Source organism: Rhinichthys klamathensis, unplaced genomic scaffold, assembly GCF_029890125.1.
Source record: "Rhinichthys klamathensis goyatoka isolate OS25496 unplaced genomic scaffold, OSU_Roscu_1.1 h1tg000372l_1, whole genome shotgun sequence".
Taxonomy (NCBI): domain Eukaryota; kingdom Metazoa; phylum Chordata; class Actinopteri; order Cypriniformes; family Leuciscidae; genus Rhinichthys; species Rhinichthys klamathensis.
Window position 1 is genome coordinate 862,156 of NW_026606879.1, and position 13,605 is coordinate 875,760.

General features: G+C 43.1%; 1 protein-coding gene across 22 annotated transcripts in view; it reads right to left on the reverse strand.

Moving 5' to 3' along the window:
- Positions 1-13,605, reverse strand: part of lrrfip1b (leucine rich repeat (in FLII) interacting protein 1b) — a 50,287-nt gene that overhangs the window by 10,574 nt on the left and 26,108 nt on the right. For 5 of the 22 annotated variants that reach the window (XR_008803782.1, XM_056233578.1, XM_056233569.1 and 2 more), the window contains exons 3-8: positions 12,387-12,434; positions 11,838-11,882; positions 10,787-10,837; positions 3,288-3,353; positions 877-921; positions 82-147 (exon numbers count right to left, since the gene is read on the reverse strand). Coding sequence is in view for 21 of the 22 variants with exons in the window: in XM_056233578.1 (XP_056089553.1) it covers positions 82-147; positions 877-921; positions 3,288-3,353; positions 10,787-10,837; positions 11,838-11,882; positions 12,387-12,434 (321 nt within the window). In the remaining variant the exon portion in view is untranslated. The remainder of the gene's footprint in view (positions 1-81; positions 148-876; positions 922-3,287; positions 3,354-10,786; positions 10,838-11,837; positions 11,883-12,386; positions 12,435-13,605) is intronic. The other 17 variants (XM_056233574.1, XM_056233566.1, XM_056233580.1 and 14 more) reach the window with 11 other exon arrangements.

Consider the following 13,605-nt stretch of genomic DNA (forward strand, 5'->3'; position numbering starts at 1 on the left):
CAAGAAGCTCAACAAGCCCAGCCTGGAATTGGGTATCAGGTCATGCCCTTTTCAGAGGGATAGGTAAAAACTGGGCCTTACGCCTCTAGCACTGGAGCCACTGAAACGCCTAGGGCCAGAGAATGAACTCTCTTCATGCAGTGATCCCTGCAGACAGAAAAGAACACTTCACCATACTACATTCACCTCACAGACTCCATATCTCTCAGACATAACCATGGAGAACACAACAAACAGTTAAAATAAACACCATTAAATGGCCGCTTTATGTATCCAAGATGGTTACCAATCAGGAAATGTGATCAAACAGGGCTGCTATAACAACCAGAGAAGATGTACTTTAAACACATTATGAGGAGGAAATGCTCATGACATACAGAGGAGTTCAAAGAAAGCTTCTTTGTGTGTTTACAGAAAGTTAACACATTAGCCATCAACTCTAATGCACTCTGATGTATTCTGAGCACTTATGGATAACTAAATAAAGAATTGATTTCTGCGTTAGATGTCTGAGTAAGAGGCTATGGAAGCCTTAAACTTGTCAACACAAGATTCTGAGAATCAGTTTACTACACTGCATGCAGGTATCTGCTCAAATGAGGGATTGAACACACACAACAAGTCCGTAAATGAGATAGTTTACCCAGAAATGAAAATTAATGTCATCATTCATTGAACACTCTATTAGATCACTCCTTTTGTGTTCCACACAAAAAAAATTCATATTGGTTACGAAGACAACATAATCATTGTCATTTTTGGATTAACTATATCTTTAAGTTCATTACAATGTGTGTCATGTATTCACCAAGATGAAACAGAGTTAACGAACAATCTGCATGTCAGGTTGCATGCAGATGACAACTGGAAACAAACCCTGTGACTTCTTGAACGGGGGGGTTCACTAAAAAGCGCAGAGGGCTAAAAACAGACAGAGAGGGGAGGAAGAAAAATATATGCTCATAACATTTCATTTAAATATTATACATTCTTCAAGTAAAAAAAAAAAAAAAAATCTCTCCCCTAAATAAATAAATATCAGATTTTATCAAACAACTTCCTGCAACATCCTACCAGCAATACAGCACCACATCTTAAAACAAGTTTGTATAGACCAAAAAAAACGACAGCTTACTTTTGCAGCTTTCTTTGTTACGAAAGTATTTTTTTTCCATTCATTTTCTCATTAGGCGTTTAAAATAGAAAGTAAAATGTGCATTTTACTGTTTGCATTTGCATGTAAGAATTAGCATTTAGCTACATTCAATCAAAATAATGGAATTCAAACTTATACCAGAAATAGTACTGTATATAATCTGGCCTGTAGTTAATAATTGTATCCCTTAAAACTCATCTTTGATCACCAAAATTACATTTTACAAGTTTTTTCCTTGAAAAAAAATATTCATGGCTTAAAATAGCTTGAATGTATCTATACACCCTTGCCTCATTTAGTATACGCGGTTCTATGAATATGCAAATTAGCCCTGCCTCCACTCACTCACAGCTCAGAGATCCACAGGTTGACGTAATTGGTTACAAGGTAGTTTGTGACGTCAAAAACACCAGAGATTTCAAACGGCGTTTTTGAGACTGTCTTTGGTACACTGCCGTTTTAAGGAGAAAATACTCAGCAATTGTGTTGACTTATGAATTGGCACTTGGTTTGTCTTAAAGCATATTTAAAACACCACATAGACATATAAACAAAATTAAAAACTTGATTTTCACCACAGGGGGAAAATTTGGAATTTACTAATTCTAACCTTGACTACTTTTTAAGGCAGAAATTAAGGTGCAGACACATTTACAGATGTTTGGAAAAAGTTTGTGACCAAAATAAAAATAATTTTGATAGGAAACCATGTGCTTGAGGGCGAAACATTTCCATTGCATTGGGTTCAAAATTGTCAAAGTAAGTTCTGGCTGAGCGATGCTTCATACATCGCTACACTATTAATAATGGACTTTTTTAGTTCACAAAATTTCATAGAAGTTTTGCTAATGTGGTCGCACCTTAAGATGCAGTGCTAGTTTTAGTAACAACGACTTCTCTGATTGGTGGATTTCACAGTGCTATTGTGGGTAATGTAGTACTTAAGAATGTACCGCAATATACAGCAAAATGTTTTTGTTTAGTTAAGTTAAAATCAAAATTTCAGTCCTTTGGATTCTAGAGTTGCTTATACAATCACTTAAATTGATTTTTTAATCTCAAAAAGTCAATATAGTTTTAATTAAAATTATTCAACCCCCATTGCAATTCAGATTTTTTGGCAACATTTACAGACTTTCGGGTGTTTGCAGTGAACAAATCAAACCAAAGTACGCTAATTGAAATAGCTGTTGGGAAGTGGCTTCCCCAAATTGAAATGAAAATGCAACTTTTAATGACTTCTGCAGATCCAAAATTATTCAACCCCCTGAATAGAATCCCCCACAACATCACAAATCAGCAAAACAGGTGTTGTCTCAAGCACATCTGATGCAACTAATGAAGGCCTCATTAGTTGCAGCAGGTTTGCTTGAGCTAGAACACATGAAATACCTGAACTGGCTAGGTTTGTTGTTGTGTGTTACTTTTGACTGCATGTTAGAAATATGGCTAAGTCAAAATAATGGTCCAAAAAGTTAAGAGAAGAAGTCCTGGAAGATTCTACAGTGGCCATCAAAGTCACCTGATTTAAACCCCATAGAAAATCTCTGGTGGGATTTGAAGAAGGTGGTCGCAGCACGCAAACCCAAGAATATTACTGAACTGGAGGCCATTTCTCATGAGGAATGGACTAAGATTCCTCAGAAACGCTGCCAGAAGCTGATGTCTGGTTATACATCTTGTTTGCAGCAGGTACATATCAGCAAAAGGGTGTTCTACTACATACAAAAGATGCTTGCCATGAAAGGGTTGAATAATTTTAAGACTGCAGAAGTCATTAAAAGTTGCATTTTCAGTTGAATTTGGGGAAACCACTTGAAACATTTGTTGTGTTGAACTATTTCAATTACTTTTGTTTGATTTGTTAATTGAAAACAGCTGTAAGTCTGTGAATTTTGCCAATAAACCTTATTTGCAATGAAAGTTGAATAGTTTTGATTACAAAGTCTATCAATTTGGAACAGTTGTGGTCGACTGACAGTTGTTTGAAAAAAAGTGTCCCTGTGAGATGAACGAGGAAAGAGGAGTGGGCAAAATGAAGAAAGGGTTATAAGATAAAACAATGAGGAAGGGAACTAATTTTAAAGGCAGGAATAAAGAGGGATTGCTAGGGATTGTGAGAGGGACAGACCCGTCCATTTTGTAGTCTGGCTGAAGGCAGACTGCTGGTGCTGCTGCAGAGATCTGTGTGGTTACCCTACGGTAAGCAGAGGAGGACAAAAGAACAATGTGAGAATGAGAAATAAAAAAAGCCCCATGAAAATAGCTGAGGTGACAGATTGTTGCACAAGTGTGATGAAGAATGAATGAAAGAGGGAACAAGCAGTGAAAGGACTCTGTGTGCAAACGGCAGTCGCACAGAGTCTGGATTCATTATTCTGTTACCAATTTCATCAGCTATTTTACTAACATTGTTTCTCTTTGCATTTCACTGATGTTTGCTTACACTACCGCTCAAAAGTTTAGAATAGGCTAATTGCGATTTTGTTATGTTTTACAATTTAAAATACTTTTCTATTTTAATATATTTTAAAATGTGTTTATGTAGTGTTTAGTCCTATGATGGCAAAGCTGAATTTTCAGAATCATTATTCAAGTCTTCAGTGTCACATGATCCTTCAGAAATCATTTGTATATGCTGATTTGCCGCTAAAGAAACATTTCTTATCATTGTTATTGTTGCAAACATTTTTTGCTGCTTAATATTTTTGTGGAAACTGTATATAACTTCCCATAAAGTTTGGGAAAGACTTTTATTCTGCAAGGACACATTTAAAAATGAGGCAAAATGTTACTAAAAGCTTTCTATTTTAAATAAATGCTGTACTTTTGATGTTTCTGTTCATCAAATAATCCTGGAAAAGTGTATCATGGTTTCAACAAAAATATTAAGCAGAAAAAAACTGTTCCCTTTCGAGGGAACTCGAACTGCGTCGGTGACGACACTAGGGGAACGCCCTTCAGCGTAGCACGTCTGAATTTATGAATGAAACCGAATCCAATCCTATTGGCGTTGCGTGATGACGTAGCGTGTGACGCATAAGCGGATGTGTACAAAAGCACGCCGGCACACAGAAAATGTCAGCTTTTTGCTATTCAGCAAGCGCTCTGTGTTGTGTTGAAATCAGTTTGTCCTATTTGGTGTTGTTTGTCTCAGTTCTGATCTATTTTGAGAATGAGTGAGCAGTTTAAAAATTGTGTATTCCCGTGCCCTCGCTTTATCACGGCTGGGGACACACACGAGATGTGTGTGGCTTGCTTAGGAATGCAGCACGCCCAAGCAGCTCTCGAGGGGGCTGCTTGCGGCCACTGTGATTCTCTTTCTATGAGAGTGCTGCGTTCCCGTCTGGCTTTATTTTCTGAGGATGGCCAGATGCGCGCTCCCCGCGGTTCAGGTCCCGCATCTGCCGAGGCGATGCGGCGACTTAGATCGTGGGGTTCGCAAAGGGAGCTTTCAGAGGGGGTCGGGACTGCCGAGGCACTTTCCCAATCCTCATCTGAAAGCTCAGATTCCCCTATCCCCCGTTCGGGAGCCCGCTCCGCGGCTTCTCCCGTTCGGGATGTAGACCCAGTGCTGCAGCTGTCTGATTCCGAGGAATTAGATGTGCTCAGCATTGTGGAGGGGGATCTGCATGAAGCACACACACACACACAAACTGCGCCCAGCTATAATGAGCTTTTGGAGGTGGTGACACGGGCTGTGACTAAACTACATATTAGTTGGCCACAGGAGAGGCAGGAAGAGCGAGTCAGAAGTAAACTCGACGAGCGCTTCCTGCAGCACCGTGCACATCCTCCACGGCGGTCTCTACCATTCTTCCCGGATTTACACAACGAGTTGTGTAAATCCTGGAACAGGCCCTTTTCAGCGCGCCTGTCTAACCCCCCGATGTTGAACTATAGTGACATTATGGGGGTTAGAGAGAATGGTTATGGAACGATGCCTCGGGTTGAGGAAGCTTTAGCCAGTTACCTCTCACCCGATCTTGCATCGTCCCTTAAGACGCCGGCGTAGCCCTCCAAGCCATGTCGCACTACATCTGCGTTGGTGGGCAGAGCCTATATGGCGGCAGGTCGGGCTGGTGCGAGCCTGCACACGATGGCCATTCTGCAGGCGTACCAGGCCGACCTCTTAAAAGACATGGACCAGGGCGAGGGTCCTACTAGGGAGGATGTTGCCGAGCTTCGTAAAGCCACAGACTTGTCTCTCCGGGTTACCAAGGAGACGGCCCGCGCCATCGGCCGCTCCATGTCAGCTCTGGTAACCACGGAGAGGCATCTGTGGCTTAATCTCTCTGGCATCAAGGAGAAGGACAGGGCTTTTCTTCTTGATGCACCCATTTGTACCTCTGGTCTGTTCGGCGAGGCGGTTAATGCTGTCGTCGACAGATTTCAGGACACTAAAAAGCAGAGTGAAGCGTTTAGGCAATATCTCCCTCGCCGGTCGAGGTCTAGGAAGTCGGCTGCTAGAGGGTCAAAACAGCCACAGCCGTCATCCAGCTCCTATCGCCAGGGCCAAAGAGGGAGTGTCGCTTCTAGAGGTCCCCCTCAAGCAGCTTGGGACCCTAGGCAGCGCTCTCACCCACAGCCTGCTGGAAGGACGGATCTGAGGACCGTCATCCAGTCCAGGAAGGCGAAGGGAAAGAGGTCCTAACTCCTGTGGGACCTCCAAGGGCCGCCCCCCCCGAGAGAGAGCGACCGAGGTCCCCTCTCTCGTCGGGCCCTCAGGAAGCTGGCGTCAGTATCCCGCCGTCTCTGACGCATCGGGACGCGCCAGCTTCCAGCGAGCACACGCTGTCTTTTCTGCCCCAAAGGCTTGCAGTCAGACAGCGTTCGCGCTCGCACACTGTGGGTCGTTGTCGGTTTTCCCCTGCCGGTCTTCCGCTTCAGGGTGCCGCCAAGGGCTTACACAAAACACTGGACACCAGCCCCGAGGGGCTGGTTCCCTTGGTGAATTTCGCAGAGGCATGGCAAAACCTCACGAATATTTCTCCATGGGTCCTGCGCACTGTGGAAATTGGGTACAGACTACAGTTCCAGGTCCGCCCACCGAAATTCAACGGGGTGGTCTGGACGTTAGTGCGCCCAGAGCAGGGTCTGGTGTTGGGACAGGAAGTCAACTCGCTGCTAGAAAAAGGGGCCATAGAGCGTGTTCCCCCACTAGTCAGAGAGTCCGGGTTCTACAGCCGGTACTTCATAGTTCCAAAGAAGGATGGAGGGTTGCGTCCAATTTTAGATCTGAGGCATCTGAATCGGTCTCTGAGGAGATTCAGGTTCAAAATGCTCACTATTCCCATTATCGTGAATCAAATCCAATCCGAGGATTGGTTTGTCACGATAGATCTAAAAGACGCCTACTTCCACATCTCCATCCTTCCATCTCACAGGAAGTTCCTGAGGTTTGCTTTCGGGGGCGAAGCTTACCAATATCGGGTTCTTCCGTTCGGCCTAGCACTCTCCCCTCGCACCTTTACCAAGTGTATGGATGCAGCTCTAGCACCCCTGAGGCTCGAGGGCATCAGGGTGCTCAATTACATCGACGACTGGTTAATACTGGCACAGTCGAGAGAGCTGGCGATTCGGCATCGAGATGTCGTCCTCGCCCACATCCAGAGCCTGGGGTTGAGACTCAACACGAAGAAGAGCGTGTTGACACCAGCCCAGAGAACCACGTTCCTGGGAGTGGTGTGGGACTCAGTCACGATGCAGGCACAATTGTCTCCTGCTCGGATCGAGTCTATCCTGACCTCAGTGTCCAGGATAAAGCTAGGCCAGGCCGTCACTGTCAAACACTTTCAGAGAGTGTTGGGTCTAATGGCAGCAGCGTCCAGCGTGATACCTTCTGGCCTGCTGCACATGAGAGCCCTGCAGTGGTGGTTAAGAGCCAAGGGGTTTTCCCCGAGGGGAAATCCATTCCGCTTGATAAGGGTTACGCGCAGATGCCTTCGTTCCCTATCAATTTGGAAGAAGCCTTGGTTCTTGTCCCAGGGTCCCAGGCTGGGAGCGTCGTGTCACCGGATATCTATTTCGACAGACGCCTCCCTCACGGGCTGGGGCGCGGTCATGGACGGCCGTTTTACGAGAGGTCTCTGGCAGGACCAACATTCCTCTTGGCACATAAATTGCCTAGAAATGTTGGCGGTGTTCCGGGCTCTGAGGAGCTTTCTGCCAGACCTCCATGGTCGCCATGTCCTAGTAAGATCCGACAACATGTCGGTGGTATCTTACTTAAATCATCAGGGGGGTCTGAGGTCGCGCCCTCTGTGCAGACTGGCGCATCAGATCCTCCTGTGGTCCCAGCGGAGACTGTCGTCTCTCAGGGCGATGTATGTCCCGGGGGACCAGAACCAGGGAGCAGACATGCTGTCGAGGCAGGGGCTGAGGCCCGGGGAATGGAGACTCCACCCCGAGGTGGTGGAGTTAGTATGCGAGAGGTTTGGCCCAGTGGAAGTGGACCTATTTGCGTCTCGAGAGACGACACACTGTCCACTGTGGTTCTCCCTCACACATCCAGCCCCGCTGGGGTTGGATGCCATTGTGCAGACGTGGCCGAGGCTGCGTCTGTACGCCTTTCCCCCAATCGCTCTGCTCCCAGCAGTTCTGGAAAGGGTCCGTCAGGACGGAGTCAGCCTACTATTAGTAGCCCCGTTTTGGCCGGCCCGAGTATGGTTCTCGGACATCATCTTGCTTCTGGCAGGCCCGCCATGGCAGATCCCTCTGAGGAGGGACCTGTTGTCTCAGGCGGGGGGCTCAGTTCTCCACCCTCGGCCCGAGCTGTGGAAACTGTGGGTCTGGCCCCTGAGGGGGCACAGTACCCAGAAGCCGGCCTGTCAGCAGAAGTAGTTGAGACTATACTAACTTCCAGAGCTCCCTCCACGAGGAAATTATACGGCCTTAAGTGGAATGTATTTTCCATTTGGTGCAGAGAGCGTGATTTGGACCCAGTTAACTGCCCAGTGGCTTCAGTACTGGAGTTTCTCCAAGACCGCTTTTCTGCCGGGCTTACCCCGTCCACACTCAAGGTTTATGTGGCTGCCATTGCGGCTTTCCACGCTCCTCTGAGTGATGGTCCTCTGGGGAGGCATCACCTGGTCGTACGTTTCCTCCGTGGAGCCTGGAGGATGAGACCTGCGACTCGCACCAGGGTTCCCTCTTGGGACCTGGCAGTGGTGCTCGAAGGGCTGGCCGAGGCCCCCTTCGAACCATTGGAGTCGGCTGAGGCCAAGAACCTGACCTTCAAGGTGGTCTTTTTGTTGGCTATTACTTCTCTGAGGAGGGTAGGAGATCTCCAGGCGCTCTCTATTTCCAATGAGTGCTTGGAGTTTGCTCCCGGCAACATTAAGGCCATCCTTCACCCCAGGCCTGGCTATTTGCCCAAGGTGCCATCTAATGTGGCACGGCCTTTGGTTCTGCAGGCATTTCATCCTCCGCCTCATGTGACGGCGGATGAGGAGAGACTTCATCTGCTCTGCCCTGTCAGAGCACTTCAGTATTACATCCAGAAGTCCTCCTCATGGCGGAAGTCGGACCAGTTGCTGGTGTGTTTTGGGTCTCCCAAGAAGGGGCTTCCCGCCTCTAAGCAGACCATCAGCAACTGGATCGTTCAGACTATTTCCCTGGCCTATCAGGTGCGCAATTTGCCTTCACCTATGGCCGTGAGGGCTCACTCCACCAGAGGCATGGCGTCCTCTAGAGCCCTCCTTTCAGGGGTTTCTATCCATGACATATGTGAGGCGGCTGGCTGGGCCACTCCGCACACATTCATGAGGTTTTACAGTCTGGACCTTCCCTCTACACCCGGTGCACGAGTGCTTTCGTCCTAAGTTGTGCCTGAAGACAGCTTCACACTAGGATGAGCGGGGTTCGTTGTGGCATAGTGGGTATCTCGTTCCCCTAGTGTCGTCACCGACGCAGTTCGAGTTCCCTCGAAAGGGAACGTCTCGGGTTACGTATGTAACCCTTGTTCCCTGAGAAAGGGAACGAGACACTGCGTCGGTTCGCCACACCTCACCCTGCTTGGAGCACTTGCTTCATAGCAAAAGCTGACATTTTCTGTGTGCCGGCGTGCTTTTGTACACATCCGCTTATGCCGTCACACGCTACGTCATCACGCAACGCCAATAGGATTGGATTCGGTTTCATTCATAAATTCAGACGTGCTACGCTGAAGGGCGTTCCCCTAGTGTCGTCACCGACGCAGTGTCTCGTTCCCTTTCTCAGGGAACAAGGGTTACATACGTAACCCGAGACGTTTTCAACATTGATAATAATAAGAACCATTATTGACCATAGATATGAGTTAATAACAAATTAGGCTTATTTCTGATGGATCATGTGACACTAAAGACTGATGCGTAAAATTCAGCTTTGCCACCACATGAATTAAAATGATATTTATAAATATATTTAAATTAAATTTAAATGATTTTAAACTGTAATAGTATTTCACCATATTGCTGTTTTTTTAACCCTCTGGGGTCCTTCATTTCAGAGTCACACTCAGGACACTCGGGTCCAAATGGGCCGGAAGGGTGGGATTAATATTTATTTAAAAAAAATCATCTTTTTTTTTTTTTTTTACTTGTTTTTTATAATATTTTTTCTTTTCTTTTTTGGTGTTTTGAGATAATTTCAAAAATAAAAATGATTTATAATTAACATTAATGCAATAATTATGACCCATTTTTTCCCCATTGAATATAATATAATTTTTTTTTTTTTTTTTTTTTTTTTTTTTTTTATTTAAAGCTGTATTTCATTTTAGAGTCAAGCCTAGGCCTCATGAAAGCAATTTTTGAAATGAGATGGATGCCATCTGGTGGACAAACTGAGCATTTAAAAAATTCAAAACCCATATGTAATCTGAATTTATTAGTGTGTATGTGTATAAAAGTGTGTTTGTGTGTGTGTGTGTGTGTGTGTGTGTGTGTGTGTGTGTGTGTGTGTGTGTGTGTGTGTGTGTGTGTGTGTGTGTGTGTGTGTGTGTGTGTGTGTGTGTGTGTGGATGTGTCTGTGTTGCACTCTTGATGTTTTATAGATTCACCCCTTCACTGTTGTGTGCTTTTTTTCTGGATCGTGGCTGATTTGTAGATTGTACGCACAAAAAAACTCTGTATTTTCACATTTTTTCCAATTTCCCATTCATTTCCTATGCGGGTCCATTTGGACCAGAAGGTCCTGAGTGTGACTATTTTTTTTACAACCACTTAGACTATTCAAATCCTGTCCCCAATTTTTTTTGGGGTGTTCATATACCAAGTACCAACAAAGTCACCAAATTTCGGACCATTCCGATAAAGCTATGATTAAAAAAAAAAAAAAATTTAAATGCTTCGGGTCCATTTGGGCCGAAGGACCCCAGAGGGTTAATGCAGTCTTGGTAAGCATCATCATAAAACAAAATAAAAAAATTCTTAATTAAAATGATTCCAAACTTTTGACCAGTAGTGTAAGTCCTGAATATCTGTTTTTATTTAAGTGACATAAGATTAAAATTAAGAGAAAGTAAACTACCACTCTTCAAATTGTGTGTTAAACAGTAGGAACTGGTGTAAAATCTCCAGTTTTTTTTTTAGCATTTTGTATCATCCAAATGAAAAGCTTTATAGGAGGAATCACAGGTATACTAACCCTCAAACTCCCCCGACTGCCAACAGACATCCGCTCCTCATCATCTGATATCTGAGACAGGAAGACAAAGAAAACAGGGAGTTTAGAACTGTGCTTTGGGTAAACCAGTGTATTTCTATAGCAAATGTGGGTCACAAAAGGATAGAATTAAATGCATAATAACATTTCTTATCAATGAATTATTAAAAGAAAAATATAATTAACATTTTGTGTGTACCTACATATTTTAGGGTTATAGTATTCATAACTAGCTATAGGCTATATAAAAACTATGGAAGCTTGTTTACACCACAAAAAAAAAGGTTATTGCGACTTGCAAGTTTATCTCACATTTTGTACTTTATAACTCTAATTCTGACTTTTTCCCCCTAACAATTCCAAGTTTATATCTCACAATTCTGACTTTATTTCTTACAGTTCCGAGTTTATAATTCGCAATTTTTACTTTATTTCTTGCAAGAAATAATGTCAGAATTGTGAGATATAAACTTGCAATTGCAAGAAGAAAGGTCAGAATTTTGGGATAAAAAGTTGCAATTACTGTGGCAGAAATAAGCTTCCATGAAAAAAACTATATGTAACCATTTAGATGGTAAATGTGTGTGTGTGTGTGTGTGTGTGTGTGTATGTGCGTGCGTGCATGCGTGTGTGTGTGTGTGTGTGTTAGCCTACATTGTTTTTCACACAAAGTTTTTATATTGGAAGAGTTGTATGGACTATTTTTATGACACTTTTTTATGACAGGTATGACAGTTTTATGATGAGCTTGAAAGCTTCGGTCCCTGTTCACTGTAACCACATGGAAATTAGCATGAAATATTGTTTTTTAACATCATAAATTTGATTAAGTGATTTTCATTTTTGGGTGAAGTACATCTGACATCTGTTAAGAACACACTACAGGCCTTTAGCAAAAATAAAATGTAGGAAGTGAGTGATGAAGAAGAGGACCAAATGCGGAAGAAGGGGAAAAAGGGGGGAAATGGGACTAAGGAAATATTAAAAAACGGAATAATCGTGTAGGACAAAAAGCAGATGGAGAGATACAGACCGAAGTATGTCTCCGAGAGTGGCGGGAATACCGCTCACTGTCCTCCTGAAAAGCAGAGCGGGAAAATAGGACAGAAAGCAGGAAGTTTTAGGTCAAAAGGTCACATGACTATCAAACACTGCAAAAACTGAACAACAAAGCATGCACTGAGAGATTACGCTGTCTGTCATATCACGGTTTATTACAGGGCTCAGACAGGGTGTCTGGAGGGGTGGGAGGGGAGGGTTGAGTGCTTTAAGATGTGGGTCACGCGACCGCCCTATAATCCTGCTGTATGTTATGACCACCTCTACTAAGCCCTAACATGTCAGATGGGCCTCCTGCCCCCCACTGCTCCAGTAAAGCCTGTGAAATGAGGATCAGACACAGACTGCCTGAGAGACATGCAACACCAACCAATCACATTTCATTCTCTGAAGGATACATTGTGATAGTTAGGGTTTGATTAACTGCATTCGGGACATGTGCTGTGTGGGACCTATTTCTAATTCGAATTCTATATTTGGCGGTCTATTGCATGCAGCAGTGTGGTATAATAACAGGTCATACCATCCACTGTTCAATATGGCCCCATTTGTTGTCCAGCCCATAGTATTTCTGGTGCAGAGAGGAGGAGAGCAAGACGATCAAATGAGGAAGGGTTATAATGAAAGTATAGGAGGATGTTAAAAACAGGTTTGCAAGAGAACTTGGTTTGAGACTGGTCTTGTTTATTTCTTCCTCAAGCTTTAGCTGTATTTTTATAACCTGATGTTAATAAAACAATGCAAAATACTACAGGTTGCATTTCTAATGATCAAATATGAGGACTGTTAGAGGGACAGATCTTACCTTTTGCGCTTGATATATCTAATTAAACAGCAGGGAGACCAGGATGAAGAGAAAGAAAGAAAGAAAGTGAGACAGTAAGAGAAAGATTTAAAGAGCTTAAATGAGACTATAGGGATCATTTGTAAATAAATCAGGATAGAGCTGGTATAAAGAATAAAAATCTGTAATTTTTATAACCTGCACACCATTTACACAACCCAAAACATTCTCAAAAGCCTTCTAAAAATCAAAATGCCAACAAATTAACAATATCCTAGGGGATCACATTTAAATTTAGCAATTGATCACGATGCACTGAACTTTTTCAGCTTTAATAATAATAATAATAATAAATTGATTAATAATAAGAAGAACTGTTTCAGTTATCAGTATATTAAAATGTTTTCTGAAGGATCATGTGACACTGAAGACTGTAGTAATGGCTGCTGAAAATTCAGCTTTGCCATCACAGGAATACATTTTTAATTATATTAATTATAAAAAAATGCTCATTCTTTTAAATTGTAATAATATTTTCTGTTTCAGGAAATAGTACTGAATCCGGAAATTTTACAAATTATTACTGTTTCATTGTATTTTTCATTAAATAAATGCAGTCTTGGTGAGCATAAGAGACTTTTTCAATTAAAAAACGTTACTGACCCCAACCTTTTGAACAGTGATGTATTATCGGTCCAATTTACAGTATATTTAAACACACACAATAGCAGAGAACACTCTAAACGACAACCCCAAATATTTGTACTTTTATGCTAAAAATTATCAAAGAAGCTATTCTGAAATATGATCTCTTAAAACACCAAAAAAGTCACATGACAATACATTTACTAAATAAAGGATATACCTCCAATGTATGTGAAAACAAGTAATAACATTCACACACTCACCTCATAAGTCGTACTCGGCACTACATATCACATCTTTAGTTTACTAATAC